Raw genomic sequence first — 25,306 nt, forward strand, 5'->3', positions numbered from 1 at the left:
GTTGATATCATGTATGGTTGCATTTCTCCAGCCCCATCCCTCAGCTTTTTACCGAAACCGGCAGGGAGTTCGCTTTGTTATTGTTTCTACTGCTGATTGCTGCTTTAAACAACTTCTTCAGGATCTGTGTCCTGTCCACAGGATGGTTTCGCTAATGTATGCTAATGCTATTAGCATGAGGTTGTAAGTAACAAGAACATTTTCCAGGACATAGACATATCTGATATTGGCAGAAAGCTTAAATTCTTGTTAATCTAACTGCACTGTCCAATTTACAGTAGATATTACAGTGAAATAATACCATGCTATTGTTTGAGGAGAGTGCACAGTTATGAAAATGAAAAGTTATTAATAAACAAATTAGGCACATTTGGGCAGTCTTGATAGACAATTTTGAACAGAAATGCAATGGCTCATTGGATCAGAATAAACTTTGCACATATACTGCTGTTCTCTAGTGGACAAAATCTAAATTGCACCTTGGCTGGAATAATGCATTATGGCCTTTCTCTTGCATTTCAAAGATGATGGTTAAAAAAAATACAAAAGAACGGTTGTTTTTTTCCTTTGTGTCTTTTACAAGATCTAATGTGTTATATTCTCCTACATTCCTTTGACATTTCCACAAACTTCAAACTGTTTCCTTTCAAATGGTACCAAGAATATGCATGCCCTTGATTCAGGGCCTAAGCTACAGGCAGTTAGATTTGGGAATGTCATTTTAGGCAAAAATTGAAGGGAAAAAAAGGGGCGGATCCTGATATGATACTTTCATACTATCATTTCAAAATAATTTCACACAATACTTGCATATCACATCAAAATAATTTTAAATACTTTCACATAATACTTGCATATCACATCAAAATAACTTCCCATAATACTTGCATATCACATCAAAATCGGTAACCAGTAGCAACGCCCCAAACGGTCCTAGATGGCAGTAGTGGTCAAACCAAATTAGTTTCTCATCATCAATCCTGTTTCCTTCAGTCTTCTTTGGACTTTATATGGTGGTTGGTAACCAACTTTAAGATGCATTACAACCACCAACTGGACTGGAGTGTGGACCTCAGTTCATCTTTCAATTACCCTTGTGGGTATACAGTGAGGGAAAAAAGTATTTTATCCCCTTCTGATTTCGTACGTTTGCCCACTGACAAAGAAATTATCAGTCTATAATTTTAATGGTAGGTTTATTTGAACAGTGAGAGACAGAATAACAACAAAAAATCCAGAAAAACGTATGTCAAAAATGTTATAAATTGATTTGCATTTTAATGAGGGAAATAAGTATTTGACCCCCTCTCAATCAGAAAGATTTCTGGCTCCCAGGTGTCTTTTATGCAGGTAACGAGCTGAGATTAGGAGCACACTCTTAAAGGGAGTCTTAAAGGGAGTGCTCCTAATCTCAGCTTGTTACCTGTATAAAAGACACCTGTCCACAGAAGCAATCAATCAGATTCCAAACTCTCCACCATGGCCAAGACCAAAGAGCTCTCCAAGGATGTCAGGGACAAGATTGTAGACCTACAAAAGGCTGGAATGGGCTACAGGACCATCGCCAACCAGCTTGGTGAGAAGGTGACAACAGTTGGTGCTATTATTCGCAAATGGAAGAAACACAAAAGAACTGTCAATCTCCCTCAGCCTGGGGCTCCATACAAAATCTCACCTCGTGGAGTTGCAATGATCATGAGAACGGTGAGGAATCAGCCCAGAACTACACGGGAGGATCTTGTCAATAATCTCCAGGCAGCTGGGACCATAGTCACCAAGAAAACAATTGGTAACACACTAAGCCGTGAAGGACAGAAATCCTGCAGCGCCCGCAAGGTCCCCCTGCTCAAGAAAGCACATATACATGCCCATCTGAAGTTTGCCAATGAACATCTGAATGATTCAGAGGACAACTGGTGAAAGTGTTGTGGTCAGATGAGACCAAAATGGAGCTCTTTGGCATCAACTCAACTCGCCGTGTTTGGAGGAGGAGGAATGCTGCCTATGACCCCAAGAACACCATCCCCACCGTCAAACATGGAGGTGGAAACGTTATGCTTTGGGGGTGCTAAGGGGACAGGACAACTTCACCGCATCATAGGGACGATGGACGGGGCCATGTACCGTCAAATCTTGGGTGAGAACGTCCTTCCCTCAGCCAGGGCATTGAAAATGGGTCGTGGATTGGTATTCCAGCATGACTTTGACCCAAAACACACGGCCAAGGCAACAAAGGAGTGGCTCAAGAAGAAGTACATTAAGGTCCTGGAGTGGCCTAACCAGTCTCCTGACCTTAATCCCATAGAAAATCTGTGGAGGGAGCTGAAGGTTCGAGTTGCCAAACGTCAGCCTCGAAACCTTAATGACTTGGAGAAGATCTGCAAAGAGGAGTGGGACAAAATCCCTCATGAGATGTGTGCAAACCTGGTGGCCAACTACAAGAAACGTCTGACCTCTGTGATTGCCAACAAGGGTTTTGCCACCAAGTACTAAGTCATGTTTTGCAGAGGGGTCAAATACTTATTTCCTCATTAAAATGTTAATCATTTTATAACATTTTTGACATGCGTTTTTCTGGATTTTTTTGTTGTTATTCTGTCTCTCACTGTTCAAATAAACCTACCATTAAAATTATAGACTGATCATTTCTTTGTCAGTGGGCAAACGTACAAAATCAGCAGGGGATCAAATACTTTTTTCCCTCCACTGTATGCTCCTAAAAACCAATGAGGAGATGGGAGAGGCCAGACTTGCAGCGCATCGAAAGTCACAAATAGAAGCAAGCTCAATTTTGGCGCCTGGCTACGCAGAAGCTCGTTGACGCGCACAAGCAGTGTGGGTGCAATGATTGATTAACATGTATGTGTACATTTATTTTGCAATGCTTGCGCACGCGACGCGAGCACTGTGGTCAGCATGTTAGTGGTAGAGCATGCTCACCCCCTGGACTTTGTGTGGTTCTCATACTTTCCTAATCACAAACAATGAGTTATTCTTCGGATTGCTTGTCCTGGCTATAGCAATGAGTAAGATGGCTAAAAATGTGACCTAGACAATGAAGGTTAAGCCTGATTCGGGTAAGCAACCATGCCCAAGTGAATAAAGAGATTCTCACATTTGTTGTCTTGTATTCATTGACTACAGCATCTAGGTGCATGATTAGGCTGCCCTCACTCAAATCAGTTCATGTACGAGACCAGGGGATATCTGGCACTGTTTCCCTGCTAGTCCACCCTCAGGTTCTCATGACAATCATGTTGTTTTCTTTAGGAGGCTTAGTGTTTCTGATAGTGACTTCCTCTCCTTGGTGCCCGTACCTCGGCTAAGTCTGAGTTGCGGGACACGGAGATGGATTGGGTCTTTGGTCAGATCAAACGTCTTGTCTGCCTGAGTGTGGTGTGTATGGTGCCTGCCCACGCTCAACCTAGCCTTTGGGCTGGGCGGTATACCGTATTTTACTATATACCAGTATTGATGCACGGACCGGTTTGAGTTTTTACTTTGCCTTCTATAAGGGTATTTCAATGTTTGGTTTGTTAAATGTTTGTTAAGGGTATTTCATAAGTATGGTTCAATGAAAATATGTAGTGGGTGTAAAGTTTGTTTTAAATTCTAACTCATTAAACACGAATGTCCATTTTTATAGTTTAGTCCTGCATGTCACTAACCACACCAAGCCCTGCCCCCTGTCACTCAAGGAGATAGCAGTTACTCTGAGTCATGAGCCCTTTCTTGCTGTTCACTCTGCATGGTCAGATGGATGTTACAATGTTGGTGACATGCTGCTCTCCACAAGCGTTCTATACACTATTAGTTTGTCTATCTTACTGTCTGTAAACTACTCTCTGCTAGTTTGTCTTTTTTTTAGCAAGGTGTTGCTAAAATAATGTGTTATTCGCTAATGCTAATCACTAGCTAATACTGTCTGGTACTAGTGCTGGCGTAGGGCTAGATAAGATAAGCATGTTTGTGTAGCGATATCTTATCAGAGAGGAATAAGAGAAGTATGAATATGTTGGCTAGCTAGCCGGCTACATGAAGTAAGAAAACATGTAATGTAAAATCTAATTAGGGTCACCTGGAAACACTGACCAACACTTTGGTTCCTACCATGTCTTCTTCTCTTAGGTTAGCCGGCTACATGGTCCTAACACTTAAAAGAGACACCCTCGTACATTTACACGCTGCCCAAACCGGATGTGTCACGTGTGCGAACGTTGCAAATCAATTTACACATACATGTTATTCAATCATTGCACCCACACTGCTTGCTCGCCAACTAGCGTCTGCGTTGCCAGGCGCTAAAATACACAGCCCGGTCTCTGGCCTCCCTATAGGCTGTCTTGTCGGTGGTCAGGCCTACCACTGTTGTGTCATCGGAAAACTTAATGATGGTGTTGGAGTCGTGCCTGGCTGTGCAGTCATAAGTGAACAGGGAGCACAGGAGGGGACTGAGCACGCACCCCTGAGGGGTCCCTGTGTTGAGGATCAGCGTGGCGGATGTGTTGTTACCTACCCTTACCACCTGGGGGCAGCCCGTCAAGAATTCCAGGATCCTGTTGCAGAGAGAGGTGTTTAGTTCCAGGGTCCTTAATAACCTCTTACATCTAGATGTGCCGCTAGCGGAACGCCTCGCCAATATCCAATGATAGAGCGTGGCGCGAATTACAAACACCTCAGAAATCCCAAAACTTCAAGTTTTCAAACATATGACTATTTTACACCATTTTAAAGACAAGACTCTCCTTTATCTAACCACATTGTCCAATTTCAAAAAGGCTTTACAACGAAAGCAAAACATTAGATTATGTCAGGAGAGTACCCAGCCAGAAATAATCACACACCCATTTTTCAAGCTAGAATATAATGTCACAAAAACCAAAACCACGGCTAAATGCAGCACTAACCTTTGATGATCTTCATCAGATGACACTCCTAGGACATTATGTTATACAATACATGCATGTTTTGTTCAATCAAGTTCATATTTATATCAAAAACCAGCTTTTTACATTAGCATGTGACGTTCAGAACTAGCATACCCACCGAAAACTTCCGGTGAATTAACTAAATTACTCACGATAAACGTTCACAAAAAACATAACAATTATTTTAAGAATTATAGATACAGAACTCCTTTATGCAATCGCGGTGTCCGATTTTAAAATAGCTTTTCGGTGAAAGCACATTTTGCAATATTCTGAGTAGATAGCCCGTCCATCATGGCTAGCTATTTTGACACCCACCAAGTTTGGCACTCACCAAACTCAGATTTACTATAAGAAAAATTGCATTACCTTTGCTGTTCTTCGTCAGAATGCACTCCCAGGACTTCTACTTCAACACCCAATGTTGTTTTTGTTCCAAATAATCCATAGTTATATCCAAATAGCTGCGTTTTGTTCTTGCGTTCAAGACACTATCCGAAGGGTGACGCGCCGGCGCGTATCGTGACAAAAAATGTCAAAATATTCCATTACCGTACTTCGAAGCATGTCAAACGCTGTTTAAAATCAATTTTTATGCGATTTTTCTCGTAATATAGCGATAATATTCCGACCGGGAGACCTTGTTTTCGTCCAAACACTGAAAATAGAAAATGGTGTCTTCACATGCATGCGCACGCCCGTGTCATTGTTCTCAGAACGACCACTTTCCAAAAGCCCTACTGTTTTTCGCCCAGGGATTGCAGAGTCATCATTCCCCGTTCTGGCGCCTTCTGAGAGCCTATGGGAGCCTTAGAAAATGTCACGTTACAGCAGAGATTCTCTATTTTCGATAAAGAGGCTATAGAAGGACAACAAATGGTCAGACAGGGCACTTCCTGTATGGAATCTTCTCAGGTTTTGGCCTGCCATATGAGTTCTGTTATACTCACAGACACCATTCAAACAGTTTTAGAAACTTTAGGGTGTTTTCGATCCAAATCAAATAATTATATGCATATTCTAGTTTCTGGGCAGGAGTAATAACCAGATTAAATCGGGTACGTTTTTTATCCGGCCGTGAAAATACTGCCCCCTATCCTAAACAGGTTAACTTCTTATGGGTAGGGGGCAGTATTTTGATGTCCGGATGAATGGCGTGCCCGTAGTAATCTGCCTGCTACTCAGGCTCAGAAGGTAGGATGTGCACATTATTAGTAGATTTGAATAGAAAACACTCTGACGTTTCTAAAACTGTTTGAATGATGTCTGTGAGTATAACAGAACTCGTATGGCCGGTCAAAAACCTGAGAAAAATCCAACCAGGAAGTGGGAAATCTGAGGGTTGTAGTTTTTTCAAGTGGTTCCCTAACTAACATACAGTGACTTAGGGTTCATTTTGCACTTCCTATGGCTTCCACTAGATGTCAACAGTCTTTAGAACGTTGTTTCATGCTTCTACAGTTTATAGAGAGAGAATAACAGGACCTGGAAGTACATGACTGAAATTAAGACATGAGTTCAGTGGCGCACATTCACGTGACAGGTAGCTGCGTTCCGTTTGTTTTTTGAAGTCATTGTTATCGTCCGGTTGGAATATTATGGAAGATTTATGTTCAAAACACCCTAAAGTTTGATGCTATACATCGTTTGACATGTTTCTACGAATGTAAATATAACTTTTTTTTTACTTTTCGTCGTGCCATTTTCCGCGCTCTTCCATCATTTGGAGTAGTAGACAAAACGCGCAAAAAAAAGGAGGTATTTGGACGTAAATGATGGACTTTATCGAACAAAACAACATTTATTGTGGAACTGGGATTCCTGGGAGTGCCTTCAGATGAAGATCATCAAAGGTAAGTGAATATTTATAATAGTATTTCTGAGATTTGTTGACGCCACAAAATCAAAATCAAATCAAATGTATTTATATAGCCCTTCTTACATCAGCTGATATCTCAAAGTGCTGTACAGAAACCCAGCCTAAAACCCCAAACAGCAAGCAATGCAGGTGTAGGAGCACGGTGGCTAGGAAAAACTCCCTAGGAAGGCCAAAACCTAGGAAGAAACCTAGAGAGGAACCAGGCTATGAGGGGTGGCCAGTCCTCTTCTTGCTGTGCCGGGTGGAGATTATAACAGCACATGGCCTAGATGTTCAAATGTTCATAAATGACCAGCATGGTCAAATAATAATAATCATAGTAGTTGTCGAGGGTGCAACAAGTCAGTAACACAAGAGTAAGTGTCAGTTGGCTTTTTCATAGCCGATCTTTGAGAGTATCTCTACCGCTCCTGCTGTCTCTAGAGAGTTGAAAACAGCAGGTCTGGGACAGGTAGCATGTCCGGTGAATAGGTCAGGGTTCCAGCAAGTCTGGGACCGCAGGTCTGGGACAGGTAGCACGTCCGGTGAACAGATCAGGGTTCCATAGCTGCAGGCAGAACAGTTGGAACTGGAGCAGCAGCACGGCCAGGTGAACTGGGGACAGCAAGGAGTCATCAAGCCAGGTAGTCCTGAGGCATGGTCCTAGGGCTCAGGTCCTCCGAGAGAGAGAAAGAAAGAAAGAGAAAGAGAGAATTAGAGAGAGCATATTTAAATTCACACAGGACACCAGAAAAGACAAGAGAAATACTCCAGATGTGACAGACTGACCCTAGCCCCCCGACACATAAACTACTGCAGCATAAATACTGGAGGCTGAGACAGGAGGGGTCAGGAGACACTGTGGCCCCATCCGATGAAACCCCCGGACAGGGCCAAACAGGTAGTATATAACCCCACCCACTTTGCCAAAGCACAGCCTCCACACCACTGGAGGGATATCTCCAACCACCAACATACCATCCCGGAACAAGGCCGAGTATAGCCCACAAAGATCTCCGCCACGGCACAGCCCAAGGGGGGGGCGCCAACCCAGACAGGAAGACCACGTCAGTGACTCAACCCACTCAAGTGACGCACCCCTCCCAGGGACGGCATGGAAGAACACCAGTAAGCCAGTGACTCAGCCCCCGTAATAGGGGTAGAGGCAGAGAATCCCAGTGGAAAGAGGGGAAACCGGCCAGGCAGAGACAGCAAGGGCGGTTTGTTGCTCCAGCCTTTCCGTTCACCTTCACACCCCTGGGCCAGACTACACTTAATCATAGGACCTACTGAAGAGATGTGTCTTCAGTAAAGACTTAAAGGTTGAGACTGAGTCTGCGTCTCTCACATGGGTAGGCAGACTATTCCATAAAAATGGAGCTCTATAGGAGAAAGCCCTGCCTCCAGCTGTTTGCTTAGAAATTCTAGGAACAATTAGGAGGCCCGCGTCTTGTGACCGTAGTGTACGTATAGGTATGTACGGCAGGACCAAATCGGAAAGATAGGTAGGAGCAAGCCCATGTAATGCTTTGTAGGTTAGCAGTAAAACCTTGAAATCAGCCCTTGCCTTAACAGGAAGCCAGTGTAGGGAGGCTAGCACTGGAGTAATATGATCACATTTTTTGGTTCTAGTCAGGATTCTAGCAGCCGTATTTAGCAGTAACTGAAGTTTATTTAGTGCTTTATCCGGGTAGCCGGAAAGTAGAGCATTGCAGTAGTCCAACCTAGAAGTAACAAAGGCATGGATTAATTTTTCTGCGTCATTTTTGGACAGAAAGTTTCTGATTTTTGCAATGTTACATAGATGGAAAAAAGCTGTCCTTGAAACAGTCTTGATATGTTCTTCAAAAGAGAGATCAGGGTCCAGAGTAACGCCGAGGTCCTTCACAGTTTTATTTGAGATGACTGTACAACCATCCAGATTAATTGTCAGATTCAACAGAAGATCTCTATGTTTCTTGGGACCTAGAACAAGCATCTCTGTTTTGTCCGAGTTTAAGAGTAGAAGGTTTGCAGCCATCCACTTCTTTATGTCTGAAACACAGGCTTCTAGCGAGGGCAATTTTGGGGCTTCACCATGTTTCATTGAAATGGCGGGTTTGGTTTCGTGTCTGAACGCTGTACTCAGATTATTGCAAAGTGTGCTTTCGGCGTAAAGTTTTTTTGAAATCTGACACAGCGGTTGCATTAAGGAGAACTTTATCTGTAATTCTTTAAATAAAAGTTGTTTATTTTATCAACGTTTATGATGAGTATTTCTGTAAATTGATGTGCTCATTCACCAGAAGTTTTTGGAGTCAATACATTTCTGAACATTACACGCCAATGTAAAATGAGGTTTATGGATATAAATAATAACTTTATCAAACAAAACATACATGTATTGTGTAACATTGAGTCCTGGGAGTGTCATCTGATGAAGATCATCAAAGGTTAGTGATTAATTTTAGCTGTATTTCTGGTTTTTGTGATGCCTCTCCTTACTTGGATAATGGCTGTGTGGTTTTTCTTGTTTAGGTGCTGTCCTAACATAATCTAATGTTATGCTTTCGCCGTAAAGCCTTTTTGAAATCGGACAATGTGGTTGGATTAATGAGAAGATTATCTTTAAAATGGGAAATAATAGTTGTATGTTTGAGAAATTTGAATTATGAGATTTTTGTTGTTTTGAATTTGCCACCCTGCTATTTCACTGGCTGAGTGTGTCCCGCCGGTGGGACGGTAGCGTCCCACCTACCCTAGAGAAGTTAACTTATTGATGAGCTTTGAGGGCACTATGGTGTTGAACGCTGAGCTGTAGTCAATGAATAGCATTCTCACATATGTGTTCCTTTTGTCCAGATGGGAAAGGGCAGTGTGGAGTGCAATAGAGATTGTATCATCTGTAGATCTGTTAGGGCGGTATGCAAATTGGAGTGTGTCTAGGGTTTCTGGGATGATGGTGTTGATGTGAGCCATGACCAGCCTTTCAAAGCACTTCATGGCTACAGACGTGAGTGCTACGGGTCGGTAGTCATTTAGGCAGGTTACCTTAGTGTTTTTGGGTACAGGGATTATGGTGGTCTGCTTAAAATATGTTGGTAGTACAGACTCGGACAGGGAGAGGTTGAAAATGTCAGTGAAGACACTTGCCAGTTGGTCAGCGCATGCTTGCAGTACACATCCTGGTAATCCGTCTGGCACTGCGGCCTTGTGAATGTTGACCTGTTTAAAAGTCTTACTCACATCTGCTGCGGAGAGTGTGATCACACAGTCTTCCGGAACAGCTGGTGCTTTCATGCATGTTTTAGTGTTATTTGCCTCGAAGCGAGCATAGAAGTAGTTTAGCTCGTCTGGTAGGCTCGTGTCACTGGGCAGCTGTCGGCTGTGCTTGCCTTTGCAGTCTAATGGTTTGCAAGCCTTGCTACATCTGACGAGCGTCAGAGCCGGTGTAGTACGATTCGATCTTAGTCCTGTATTTATGCTTTCTCTGTTTGATGGTTTGTCGGAGGGCATAGCGGGATTTCTTATAAGCTTCCTGGTTTAGAGTCCCACTCCTTGAAAGCGGCAGCTCTACCCTTTAGCTCAGTGCAGATGTTGCCTGTAATCCATGGCTTCTGGTTGGGGTGTGGGGACAACGTCATCGATGCACTTATTGATGAAGCCAGTGACTGATGTGGTGTACTCAATGGTATCGGAAGAATCCCAGAACATTTTCCAGTCTGTGCTAGCAAAACAGTCTTGTAGCTTGACAACTTTTTTTATATATCTAGTCACTGGTGCTTTAGTTTTTGCTTGTAAGCAGGAATCAGGAGGATAGAATTATAGTCAAATTTGCCAATTGGAGGGTGAGGGAGAGGTTTTGAATGTGTCTCTGTGTGGAGTGAAGGTGGTCTAGAGCTTTGTGACATGCTGGTAGAAATGAAGAAAAAAACGGATTTGAGTTTCCCAGCATTAAAGTCCCCGACCACTAGGAGCACCGCCTCTAGATGAGCGTTTTCCTGTTTGCTTATGACCTTATACAGCTCTTTGAGTGCGGTCTTAGTACCAGCATCGGTTTGTGGTGGTAAATAGACAGCTACGAAAAATATAGATGAAAACTCTCTTGGTAGATAGTGTGGTCTACAGCTTACAGGTACTCTACCTCAGACGAGCAAAACCTTGAAACTTCCTTAGATTTTGTGCACCAGCTGTTGTTTACAAATATACATACAGTGGCAAGAAAAAGTATGTGAACCCTTTGGAATTACCTAGATTTCTGCATAAATTAGTCATAAAATTTGATCTGATCTTCATCTAAGTCACAACAATAGACAAACACAGTCTGTTTAAACTAATAACACACAAACAATTATACGTTTTCATGTCTTAATTAAACACACCATGTAAACATTCACAGTGCAGGGTGGGAAAAGTATGTGAACCCTTGGATTTAATAACTGGTTGACCCTCCTTTGGCAGCAATAACCTCAACCAAATGTTTTCTGTAGTTGCGGATCAGACCTGCACAACGGTCAGGAAGAATTTTGGACCATTCCTCTTTACAAAACTGTTTCAGTTCAGCAATAATATTGGGATGTCTGGTGTGAACCGCTCTCTTGAGGTCATCCCACTGCATCTCAGTCGGGTTGAGGTCAGGACTCTGACTGGGCCACTTCTGTTGAAGCCATTCTGTTGTTGATTTACTTCTGTGTTTTGGGTCGTTGTCTTGTTGCATCACTCAACTTCTGTTGAGCTTCAATTGGTGGACAGACAGCCTTACATTCTCCTGCAAAATGTCTTGATAAACTTGGGCATTCGTTTTTCCATCGATGATAGCAAGCTGTCCAGGTCCTGAGGCAGCAAAGCAGCTCCAAACCATGATGCTCCCTCCACCATACTTTACAGTTGGGATACGTTTTTAATGTATTTTTTTTTCTCCACACATAGGGGTTGTGTTCCTTGCAAACAACTGAACTGTAGTTTCATCTGTCCACATAATATTTTGCCAGTAGCGCTGTGGAAAATCCAGGCGCACTTTTGCAAACTTTTTTTTTTTTTTTTTTTTTAGGACAACAGTGGCTTCTTCTGTAGTCTCCTCCTATGAACATCATTCTTGTTTAGTGTTTTACATATCGTAGACTCGTCAACAGAGATGTTAACATGTTCCAGAGACTACTGTAAGTCTTTAGCTGCCACTCTAGGATTCTTCTTAACCTCATTGAGCATTCTGCACTGTGCTCTTGCAGTCATCTTCGCAGTATGGCTACTCCTAGGGAGAGTAGCAACAGTGCTGAACTTTCTCCATGTATAGACAATGTGTCTTACCGTGGACTGATGAACATCAAGGACCTGCCTTGTTGATAGTGCTGTTAAGGCTGAGCAGCACTTTATTATTGACTTCTCCCTTGACAGTTTACAATCCAGGGTTACACCAAACAGTTTAGTCACCTCAACTTGCTCAATTTCCACATTATTCATTACAAGATTTAGTTGAGTTTTACGGTTTAGTGAATGATTTGTACAATGCTTTTAGTTTTTCTAATATTTAGGACTAACTTATTCCTTGCCACCCATTCTGGAACTAGCTGCAGCTCTTTGTTAAGTGTTGCTGTCATTTCAGTTGCAGTGGTAGCTGACGTGTATAGTGTTGAGTCATCCGCATACATAGACACACTGGCTTTACTCAAAGAGCAAGGGGCCTAAACAACTACCCTGGGGGATTCCTGCTTCTACCTGGATTATGTTGAAGCTTCCATTAAAGAATACCCTCTGTGTTCTGTTAGACAAGTAACTCTTTATCCACAATATAGCAGGAGGTGTAAAGCCATAACACATACGTTTTTCCAGCAGCAGACTATGATCAATAATGTCAAAAGACGCACTGAAGTCTAACAAAACAGCCCCACAATCTTTTTATCATCAATTTCTCATCAGTCATTTGTGTAAGTGCTTGTTGAATGTCTGTAATCATGGCCAAGTGTGGCCTGATATCATTGGTCAATTTACAGATATAAATAGAACGTATAAAAAACATAAATGGATAGCATACGGCCATAGATACAATTTGGCTCCATAGACCTACAAACATTTACAATGAATAGCAATATTTCAATAATGGCTACGTTGAGACCGACGGGAGCAAGGGTCTTTAAATTAAAGATCCAGGCAGCCTCTCATTTTAACGAGACATTTTTTGTATTCAGATCTCTGAAATGCACTCTAACTACGTAACATTTGGTGTCTCCATATATTACGCTGGGAAAACAGTTTATGGTCACAGAAATCCTTAATAATTTCAGTGTTTGCTAAATCCAATGGTTTTAATCGAGAGTCACCTTAACTTTATTGACAACACCCAAATGGATTCTCTCATTAATGTGGTTCTTCAATAATTACGCATAATTCTTAATACTGCAGCTGTTTAGTTACAGTCACATGTTCAACTATCATCAGCTGATCCAGGAAATCATTTTCTGAATGACAGTCACATGACAAACATCACGACATGCAACAACAACCAAAGTGCTTCTTCATTCATTACTCTGGTAAAGACAGTTATGCCGTGCTCCACGTTGGATCCAACATCCCTAACAAATTGGTGTTTATAATGTTATTGTCTGCTTGATTTATAGTAGTGTGTAGAGAACTGTTCCTTGATGGATAGGCTATTGTACACAGAGCTATTTTCCTTTATTCAGGACATTTAGAATGACAACACATTACAGAGTAGCCTAGTGGGATTATTCACAAAATTACCTGGTTATGAAATGTAATGACAAAGACATTTTAGTTTCCATGTGTGACGTAGAAGTCCGTCACTGGCCACGGGCAGCATTTGGTACTTTAACGCACGCACACATTCATCACTCCTCCCTGCTTCATTATCAGATAAGTTAACAATGTGGGTCGACACACAAGTTAACTTCTCTATCTTAGTACATACATTTCACACTTACTTCAGTAACCAGTTAGGGTATAAAGAAATAAAGACAGGTGTTCATATTTAATATAAGCAATATTTAGTATACTTATCGATGTTATGGATGAGCGCGGTTGTTTGTTCTGTTCCTCTCTCTCTCCATCTCTATAGCTTACGGGTATGCTGGATAAGGACCCGAGCTAAGGGAATTGGGCTTACTTTGTAGTGCCTGTCCGGAATGGCTCATTAATGTAAATGGGCATATTGGAAGACACTGTCAGTAGTGATGTCATTTTGTAAATGTTATATTGTGATGTTGTTTCATAAACGTGTTGCAATGTATATTTTGGTATGTTTAGATAAATGGAAACTGTAGGTTGAATAGGTAATTGCTTAATTAATTAGTGTTAATTGTTCTGAGGGGAGGGGCTACCCCTACAAAAGGAGCCTCTCTTTCAGTTCATAGAGAGGCATTTTGGATTGAGCTGTGGGTGGGGCAGCTTTGTTTTTAAGCTGTCCCATAAGGTATATGTTTGATGGCAGTACTGTTGTTTTTGTTCCGGAATCACTATGTAAATAAACACCTTTGCACAGAAGAACTTTTGCGGCTCCGCCATCTTTTTATTTTTTATAGAGGTTAGGTTTTCCAGTTTAGCCTTCTGGCCTACTCTACGTGACATATGGTGGCAGCAGTGGGATGGCGCACCGCAAATCAGTGAATTCCAACAAGAGAGGTAAAGGAATGCGTACAGGATTGCGTTCTCAGCAGCAGCATCAACTGTCAGAAAAGGTAATTGAAGTTGAAACGGGGTGGAATACCATGGAATCTTCTGGTGAAGAGGTTAATTATGAGAAACTAGGAGCCCGACCAAGGGGCCAAACACAACCAGAACTGTTTGAACTACCGGTTGAACCAGCAGATACAGCAATAAGAGACCAGCTGACTGAAGGAGCAGTTGGGGGACCAGAACCACACCCAACCATGGTAGCCCTTTTCCAGCAACTTTTCACCTGCCTTGAGAAGAGGGACGAAGACCTCAAGCAGGAGTTCCGGGTCCTATGCCAATCTATCCTCACAGCTCCTCACCAAGCGGAACTCGTCTGTGAGAGCCCAAGATTGGGTCTGCCAACACCAGGACGACAAAGGCTTGACGCAGCAGGGACTTCAACTCCACAGCAGGATCCCCAAGCAGTAATGAGGCCAGCCCCAGCACCGGGAGACCAGTTCAGCAGTGTTAACGTTCATCTTCCAGCATTCCTGAGGAAGGAGCCAAAGATGCCCTCATACCAGCAGGGGGAGGACATTGAAAACTACTTGCTGAGGTTTGAGCGAATGGCCAAGACGTGGCAGTGGCCGGAGGCAGAGTGGGCCTGCAGGCTTGTCCCATTGCTCACGGGCAAGGCCTTAGAGGCTTACACAGCAATGGATGAGGGGCTGTCCAACGTCTACAAGGGCTTGAAGGAAGCGCTGCTGGTGAAGTTTGACATCTCCCCGGAGACCTACCGTCAACGCTTTAGAGCTGCATCGACTACATCGGGTGAGTCACCGACAGAGACGTACCACCGCCTCAAGGGTCTCTACCGACGATGGGTTCGACCAGAGGAGAAGACACAGGACGAGATCGGTGAGGTCATCATCCTCGAGCAACTTCTACAAGTTCTACCACACGACATTCGAACCTGGGTTCGAGAGCACGAGCCCAAGGACGGGCTTATGGCGGCCAAGCTTGCGCTGCAGTACCTTAATGCACGTAAAGGGGGCCCACCACGACCTGCAGCACCCGCTCCAAGGAGTCTCCGAGACACAAGGGACATCAGAGATACCCGAGACGGTGGAGGTAACTCTGGGGGTTATGTGTCTGGGAGGAGGGAGGTAAGGGATCATGCAGTTCGCTCTGATGGGAGGGGTCTGACCTGTTTTTACTGCCGACAGCAGGGGCACAAGGCTTCAATGTGTCCACTACGTAAATCCAAGCTCTCAGGTTACTGTTATGTGCCCAGAGAGGGGGATGGTGTTCAAAATAGACAGACTGGGGAAGGGTCAGTCTTGGTACCTGTAAAAGTGAATGGTAAAAGTCTTACTGCAATGATTGACACCGGCAGTTCCCTGTCGTTGATCAGAAAATGTAATGTACCTGTTAATGACATAGATTACGGTCACCAGACACTGATCCAATGTGTCCATTGTGACCAGTCACAGCAGCCCACAGCTGAACTCACAGTGGAGATTCAGGGTCAGAAATACCTCCTCAAAGTTGGGGTAATGGAGAAGCTACCTTTTGAGATGATTTTGGGGAGGGATGTGCCTGTACTCTCTGATCTGTTGGGAAGTGTGGGGGGTCAGCTATATGAGCAGTCAGTTTGCCAGTCTGATGTTCAGGTGTCATGTTCAGTTGTCACTCGTGCCCAGGTCAAAGCTGGTTTACAACCTCTGCCTGACTTGTGTGATAGTCTGTGTGAGGGGGGAACCAAAGGGCCCAGAAAATCACGCCGCCAGCGGCGTCTTGAGAAGTATGTGAGAACCCCTGTGCCTGTTGCTGATGTGTCTGGGTTAGAAGTGCAAGGGGATGTTCCACAAAATTTTGCTACACTGCAGAAGTCTGATGCAACCTTGAAAGGTTTATTTGATAAGGCCTTAGCTGGGGACAGCCAATCTTCATGTGGGGGAATATACACAGTAGACAACCACATACTCTACCTTGGGTCAGAAGCAGATAGCAGGAAGTTAGTGGTGCCATCTACATGTAGACCACTTGTTCTCAACCTTGCACATACAGTTCCATGGGCAGGCCATCTAGGGCAACATAAGACCTATCTTAGGCTAGGCTCCCGTTTCTTTTGGCCCTCCATGTATACTGATGTACAAACATACTGCAAAACATGCCCCATGTGCCAGAAAACCAGTGCTGTCCGTAGGTCTGACCGGGCTCCTCTATGTTCACTGCCAGTTATCTCTACCCCATTCAAGAGAATTGCAATGGACATTGTTGGACCCTTGGAGAAGAGTAGTGAAGGTTACCAATATATATTGGTGATCTGTGACTATGCCACACGGTTCCCAGAAGCCTTCCCACTCTGTTCCATAACCACTCCAAAAATAATCAGTGCTCTTGTTCAGCTCTTTTCTCGTGTAGGAATCCCTGATGAAATCCTGACGGACCAAGGCACAAACTTCACTTCACGACTGATGGTTCAACTCCACCGACAGCTGGGCATTAAATGCTTGAGGACCACTCCCTACCATCCCCAAACGGATGGGCTCGTAGAGAGATTCAATCAAACGCTCAAGAACATGCTGAGGAAGTTTGTGGCTGACACTGGTAAAGACTGGGATAAGTGGTTACCCTTTCTGCTTTTTGCTTACAGGGAGGTGCCTCAGGCATCGACAGGTTTCTCGCCATTCGAACTCCTCTATGGATGGCCAGTGCAGGGACCACTGGACCTGCTGAAGAAGTGCTGGGAAGGTTCCCCAGTAGCTACCTCAGGACAGGGGATTGTCCAGTACGTTCTCCAGATGCGAGACAGGCTGGAGCGGTACCGAGAGGAAGCTAGGGCAAACCTTCAGCAAGCCCAGAAGGCCCAGAAGCGAGGGTATGACCAGCACGCTCGCCACAGAGCGTTTGAGCCAGGACAGAAAGTCCTGCTCCTCCTTCCCTCGTCTACCAGCAAGCTCCTTGCGCAGTGGCAAGGGCCGTACCTAATCGGGAGGAAGATGGGCCCGGTGACCTACGAGGTGCTGCACCCGGACAAGGGTAAGGAGAAGCAAACCTACCATGTGAACCTCCTCAAGGCCTGGGAGGAGAAAGGGGAACTCTCCAAGGTAAAGTCCTTTCTGGTCCGCAGAGTAGAAGAAGAGGACGAGTCAGATGGGGTCACAGAGGCATGGAAAGGACGAGCAGAGGTCATACTGGCTCACCTAGAAGAAGACAAGCAAGATGAGCTGAAGCAGCTGTTTGGCAAGTATCCGGCCCTCTTCAGTCAGAGGCCAGGAAGAACCAAAGTCCTGGAACACGTCATTCGTTTGATGCCTGGCCAGAACCCTGTCCGCCAGCATCCTTACCGTGTGCCTGAGAGGCTGGTGGTAGCCCTCAAAGAGGAGGTCCACACCATGATAGAGATGGATGTTGTCGAGCCATCGTCAAGTGAATGGAGCAGCCCTATTGTCATTGTCCCAAAGAAGGATGGCTCTTTGCGCGTCTGCATGGACTTCCGTAAGGTGAATGCCATCTCCCAGTTTGATGCCTACCCCATGCCCCGCATTGACGACTTACTGGAGAGAATAGGTAGAGCTCATTACATCACCACATTGGATCTCTGCAAAGGGTACTGGCAGGTGCCCCTGGACGAACAATCCAAGGCCTACACTGCGTTCCGGACACCGATGGGCCTGTTCCAGTTCAAGGTCATGCCGTTTGGCCTTCATGGGGCCCCTGCGACTTTCCAGAGGCTTATGGACAAGGTCCTCCAGGACTGTGACGATTACTGTGCTGCTTACTTGGATGACGTGGTGATCTACAGCCACTCCTGGGAGGAGCACATACAGCATCTTAGCAGAGTCCTGGGGAAGATCCATGATGCAGGCCTCACGCTTAACCTCCTGAAGTGTGAGTGGGCAAAACAGGAGACAAAGTACCTGGGTTACCAGCTGGGTAAGGGTGAAGTTCGACCTCAGGTGGACAAAGTGGAGTCCATCAGGAACAGCCCTCAACCCAGAACCAAGACACAGGTGAAGTCCTTCCTAGGTCTGGCAGGATGGTACCGGAGATTCATTCCGCAGTTTTCGACCATCGCTGTCCCTCTGACCAACCTCACTTCAAAGGTGGCCAGCAACCCTGTGAAGTGGACTGAGGAGTGTGAGGAAGCCTTCATGATACTGAAAAAACGACTGTGCTCATTCCCTGTTCTCCAGACCCCTGATTTTCAGAAGAGGTTTCTTGTGCAGGTGGACGCTTCGGCTGTGGGAATTGGAGCTGTACTGGCCCAAGGGGAGCCAGGAGAAGAGCTTCCTGTACTGTACCTGAGTCGGAAGCTGTTACCGAGGGAAACCAGGTATTCGACAATCGAGAAGGAGTGCCTGGTTATAAAGTGGGCCCTAGATAGCCTCCGTTACTACCTTCTTGGGAGGGAATTTGACCTCCACACAGACCACAGAGCACTGACCTGGATCCAGACCATGAAGGACCGGAATTCTCGTGTGACCAGGTGGTATCTGGAGCTCCAGCCCTTCAGGTTCTGTGTCCGTCATAAGGCAGGAAAAGAGAATGTCACGGCAGACTACCTATCCAGGCTCCCGAACCTGGTCGCTTCAGGAGAGGAGGAAGGTAATGTGACGTAGAAGTCCGTCACTGGCCACGGGCAGCATTTGGTACTTTAACGCACGCACACATTCATCACTCCTCCCTGCTTCATTATCAGATAAGTTAACAATGTGGGTCGACACACAAGTTAACTTCTCTATCTTAGTACATACATTTCACACTTACTTCAGTAACCAATTAGGGTATAAAGAAATAAAGACAGGTGTTCATATTTAATATAAGCAATATTTAGTATACTTATCGATGTTATGGATGAGCGCAGTTGTTTGTTCTGTTCCTCTCTCTCTCCATCTCTATAGCTTACGGGTATGCTGGATAAGGACCCGAGCTAAGGGAATTGGGCTTACTTTGTAGTGCCTGTCCGGAATGGCTCATTAACCTCTATGGGCTAGGCGGGACGAATTCGGCCCACCTACGTAACAGCCACTTGAAGCCCGTGGCGCGATTTTCAAAACCTTAAAAATCCTATTACTTCAATTTCTCAAACATATGACTATTTTACAGCTATTTAAAGACAAGACTCTCGTTAATCTAACCACACTGTCCGATTTCAAAAAGGCTTTACAACGAAAGCAAAACATTAGATTATGTCAGCAGAGTACCAAGCCAGAAATAATCAGACACCCATTTTTCAAGCTAGCATATAATGTCACAAAAACCCAGAAGACAGCTAAATGCAACACTAACCTTTGATGATCTTCATCAGATGACAACCCTAGGACATTATGTTATACAATACATGCATGTTTTGTTCAATCAAGTTCATATTTATATCAAAAACCAGCTTTTTACATTAGCATGTGACGTTCAGAACTAGCATACCCCCGCAAACTTCTGGGGAATTCGCTAACATTTTACTAAATTACTCACGATAAACGTTCACAAAAAGCATAACAATTATTTTAAGAATTATAGATACAGACCTCCTCTATGCACTCGATATGTCCGATTTTAAAATAGCTTTTTGGTGAAAGCACATTTTGCAATATTCTAAGTACATAGCCCAGGCATCACGGGCTAGCTATTTAGACACCCGGCAAGTTTAGCACTCACCATAATCATATTTACTATTATAAAAGTTTGATTACCTTTTGTTGTCTTCGTCAGAATGCACTCCCAGGACTGCTACTTCAATAACAAATGTTGGTTTGGTCCAAAATAATCCATCGTTATATCCGAATAGCGGCGTTTTGTTTGTGCGTTCCAGACACTATCCGAAATGGTAAAGAAGGGTCGCGCGCATGGCGCAATTCGTGACAAAAAATTCTAAATATTCCATTACCGTACTTCGAAGCATGTCAACCGCTGTTTAAAATCAATTTTTATGCCATTTTTCTCGTAGAAAAGCGATAATATTCCGACCGGAATCTCCTTTTCGGCAAACAGAGGAAAAAAATCACAAAGACGGGGGCGGTCAGGTCACGCGCCTAAGCCCAGAGTCCCTTGATCGGCCACTTGAGAAAGGCGATAATGTGTTTCAGCCTGGGGCTGGGATGACGACATTCAGGTTTTTCCCGGGCTCTGAGCGCCTATGGACGACGTAGGAAGTGTCACGTTAGAGCAGAGATCCTTAGTAAAAGATAGAGATGGCAAAGAAGTTCCAGAAATGGTCAGACAGGCCACTTCCTGTAAAGGAATCTCTCAGGTTTTGACCTGCCATTTGAGTTCTGTTATACTCACAGACACCATTCAAACAGTTTTAGAAACTTTAGGGTGTTTTCTATCCATATGTAATAAGTATATGCATATTCTAGTTACTGGGTAGGAGTGGTAACCAGATTAAATCGGGTACGTTTTTTATCCAGCCGTGTCAATACTGCCCCCTAGCCCTAACAGGTTAATGTAAATGGGGATATTGGAAGACACTGTCAGTAGTGATGTCATTTTGTAAATGTTATATTGTGATGTTGTTTCATAAACGTGTTGCAATGTATATTTTGGTATGTTTAGATAAATGGAAACTGTAGGTTGAATAGGTAATTGCTTAATTAATTAGTGTTAATTGTTCCGAGGGGAGGGGCTACCCCTACAAAAGGAGCCTCTCTTTCAGTTCATAGAGGCATTTTGGATTGAGCTGTGGGTGGGGCAGCTTTGTTTTTAAGCTGTCCCATAAGGTATATGTTTGATGGCAGTACTGTTGTTTTTGTTCCGGAATCACTACGTAAATAAACACCTTTGCACAGAAGAACTTTTGCGGCTCCGCCATCTTTTTATTTTTTATAGAGGTTAGGTTTTCCAGTTTAGCCTTCTGGCCTACTCTACGTGACACCATGTTTCAACTGAAATGATTTATAGTCCTAGGTCTATGTTGTTGTTGTTAGGTAAAGTTATGGGTCCTACGGTAGGTCTATGTTGTTGTTAGGTGAAGTTATGGGTCCTACAGTAGGTCTATGTTGTTGTTAGGTGAAGTTATGGGTCCTACAGTAGGTCTATGTTGTTGTTTGGTGAATTTATGGGTCCTACAGTAGGTCTATGTTGTTTTTAGGTGAAGTTATGGGTCTTACAGTAGGTCTATGTTATTGTTAGGTGAAGTTATGGGCCAATTTGTTAAACACTTAGTGTACAAACCCTTATTGTCAGGCTGATGGCAAAGCTAGCCAAAGAGCATTTTCTGGTTGAAGTGTTTAACCTCTCTGGGACATGTGGGACTCAATGTTACACAATACATGTATGTTTTGTTCGAAAAAGTTATTATTTATATTCATAAACCCCATTTTACATTGGCGCGTGATGTTCAGAAAATGTATTGCCTCCAAAACTGCTGGTGAAGTTATTGAAAGAATTATAGATACACTTCTCCTTAATGCAACCGCTGTGTCAGATTTCAAAATAGCTTTACGGCGAAAGCACATTGTTCAATATTCTGAATACAGAGCTCAGCCATCAAAGCAAGCTATACAGTTACCCGCCAAGTTCTGGAGTCAACTAAACTCAGAAATAGTATTATAAATCTTCACTTACCTTTGCTGATCTTCGTCGGAATGCACTCCCAGGACTCCCACTTCCACAAGAAATGTTTGATAAACATATTTATGTCCAAATACCTCCGTTTTGTTTGCGCGTTCAGATCACTAATCCAAAGGCATAATGCATGAGCGCAAAACCAGAGACGAAAAGTCAAATAGTTCCATTACCGTTCGTAGAAACATGTCAAACGATGTTTACAATCAATTCTTAGGATCTTTTTAACATAAATGTTCGATAATATTCCAACCGGACAATAGCGTATTCATTACAGAGAAAAAAGAAGGAGCGACACGCCTGCGTGAGCGCGCAGTAAACAACTCATTGGTCCCAGGCTTGAGACAGCTCTTATTCTCTGCCCAGTAACAGTAGAAGCATGAAACAAGGTTCTAAAGACTGTTGACATCTAGTGGAAGCCACTAATAATATGCATATCCAACCTTCTGGGCCCGAGTAGCAGGCAGTTTAATTTGGGCACGTTATTAATCTGAATTTCTGAATACTGCCCCCTGTCACCAAGAAGTATGAAGTAGTTGATATGCGACAATAACACAAAGATATTAAGCAGGACATTCAAGCGAGCCTCACAATTATAATCTAAAAGTCATGTGAAATGCACTCATAAGCAACCTGGAAATGGAGGCTATTTTTGCTGTCAGCCTATGAGAACTCCCCTGAGTTTTCCCCCACGGTGGTGAATTAGTGAATAGACACAGAACTTAATGTGAGTTTCCTTGAGTAGCACTCCTGATAGTGCGCTGTAATATTCAGAATACATTGTGAAACCTAAAATCTTCACTCACCATTTTTGTACCACGCAGATATACTACATCCATAACTAGTGGTTTCATCATTAATTTAATAACTTATTTCTGGTTACTACTATTGTGAAAACAAGACTAAATATAACTATTGTTGTTATCTTGACAGTCTTGTCAAATCATTTAACAAACGTCAATTGTTGTACAACTTCATGGGTATGCTCTGTGCATCACCTTGTACCTCAAATAAACAATAGATTTCTGCTGTTGTGGGCCTTTTAACCATCTGTCTGACTTTGTTGTTCACACAGGAGAGATACGTGACTATCGTGGATCCTCTGGGGAGCCTCAACAACATCATGATGCTGATGAGGCAGAGAGTCTCTCCAGATCAGAACTCCTCAAGAAACACCTGCCGAGATTTATAGGGAAGAAATCTCACTGCTGCTCTGACTGTGGGAAAAGATTCAACTCTTCATCAGACCTTAAAATTCATCAAAGAATTCACACAGGAGAGAAACCTTATAGCTGTGATCACTGTGGGAAGAGTTTTTCTACATCTAGCTATCTAACTATACACCAGAGAATACACACAGGAGAGAAACCATATAGCTGTAATCAATGTGGGAAGAGTTTCATTCGGCTACAAACCCTGAAATCACACCATAGAATACATACTGGAGAGAAACCTTTTGGCTGTGATCACTGTGAGAAGAGTTTTTCTACATCTAGCTATCAAATTATACACCAGAGAACACACACAGGAGAGAAACCATATAGCTGTAGTCAATGTGGGAAGTGTTTTACTCACATCAAAAGCCTGATAGTACACCAGCGGACACACACAGGAGAGAAACCTTATAGCTGTGATCAATGTGGAAAGAGTTTTTCTACATCTAGCTATGTAACTATACACCAGAGAACACATACAGGAGAGAAACCATATAGGTGTAATCAATGTGGGAAGAGTTTTACTCAGCTAAACAGCCTGATAGTACACCAGCGGATACACACAGGAGAGAAACGTTATAGCTGTGATCAATGTGGGAAGAGTTTTACTACATCTAGCTGTCTGAATGCACACCAGAGAACACACACAGGAGAGAAATCTCTAAGCTGTAATCAATGTGGGAAGAGATACTCTGATAAAAGATCTCTGATTAAACATCAGAAAATACATGAAGGAGTTGTTTTATGATTTCAATGAAATAATGTCTCAATGTAGAATGTTTTAACATTGTAGTAGGAGTATTTGAAAGAATGTCAGAATGTAGAACCCTAAACGTTTGCCCTCTGTTCAATTGATTTTAGTCTCGGGGAAAATCCAGGCTCTGAATTGAAAGAGTACTATTTTTCTACAAAAAGTGACAAACAAAAGACTTGTTAAACTTATCGCTAAATCTTAATCTAAAGCTTATCGTTAAAAGATATCTCCAATTTCCATGTGTTTTGTTTAGTTGTGTTACAACAGCACGTACAACCTGATTTCCCCCTTAATTGATATCAGTGATTTATTGCTACTTGTCAAAACAACAGCGTTTCTGGTGTTTGTGCAGTTTATAAGGTGCTTGTTTAAAAAAATACAAGTAATATGATTCTTTTGGCAGATGTTTGTGTGTCAATAGCACATGTTATGTTTAGGTTTTCAATTTATCCCAAACTATTTCTGCATATTGGTTATTGATTTAGACACGTTAAAACTGTGTTTTGACATTGGGGCTATCCCACCTAGCAAAGTGTCATTGAAAATAAGACTATGCAATCAAATATTTTATATTTACAATTCATGTAACATTTAGTAATGATAATTATTTATGCAACCAACTGACAATTTTTGGGTACAATTATATTGCCATTGTTGCCCTGCTTTTATAATATCAGGGTTAATTCTCAGATGTGCCAAACCAATTGTACTAGAGCATGACATTGGGGACTGGGCCCCGATCCAACAACATGCCTATCTAGTGAACCCGGAAAAGAGAGAGAAGCTCTGCAGTCAGGTGGAAAGTTACTATGGATATTGCAGGAGTTTACTCTTGAAATCAGACATATCTGTGGTAAGGACACCTTGGTTGCTGATCGTCTCAGGGATGGGCAGTCAAAAAGATTTGTGTTTAGCCAGTGCTTTGCCATAGATTGCAATTTATTTTGACTGCATGTTTTTCCGTATTGGAGATGAGTTTTGTTTGGGCTCATTCCAAGGGGACGAGAGTTCTAGAAGCTAGTGAGTTTTAGGAAGACGAGAGTTCTAGAACCTAGTGGTAAATTATTTTTAATTTTTTTCTTCTTGTTTTTAATTGTTCACAGCCAGTAGACACCATGTTTATATTGGTGAAGGTGAAGCATTGTTGTTGATTATAATGTGAAATGGAAGTTGTTTTCTGTTGGTGGTGCGCATTCTCTTAATGTGTTAGTCTGGTTTTTCCATTTATGTTTGGACGTTAGCACGTATAGCTCGTTAGCACGTATAGCTCGTTAGCCCGTAGGACGCACTGATTGGTGTCACCTCGTTAGTCAGTATGTGTTACACCTGTGCTGGCTTGTCCATCTCGTTAGTGGGAAGGTGTTTCACCTGAGCTGGTCCAGGTTCTATTTAA

The 25,306-nt window shown here is 43.2% G+C and overlaps 1 protein-coding gene across 1 annotated transcript in view; it reads left to right on the plus strand.

The window, feature by feature from the left end:
• The window catches only part of LOC123728215 (gastrula zinc finger protein XlCGF17.1-like), a 44,009-nt gene extending 19,721 nt beyond the window's left edge, over positions 1-24,288 (plus strand). The window contains exon 3 of the mRNA XM_045699686.1: positions 23,021-24,288. Within this exon, the coding sequence (XP_045555642.1) occupies positions 23,021-23,907 (887 nt within the window). The 3' untranslated portion in view covers positions 23,908-24,288. The remainder of the gene's footprint in view (positions 1-23,020) is intronic.
• Positions 24,289-25,306: the final 1,018 nt, after the last annotated feature.

This window comes from Salmo salar, chromosome ssa01 (assembly GCF_905237065.1).
Source record: "Salmo salar chromosome ssa01, Ssal_v3.1, whole genome shotgun sequence".
Classification (NCBI taxonomy): Eukaryota; Metazoa; Chordata; class Actinopteri; order Salmoniformes; family Salmonidae; genus Salmo; species Salmo salar.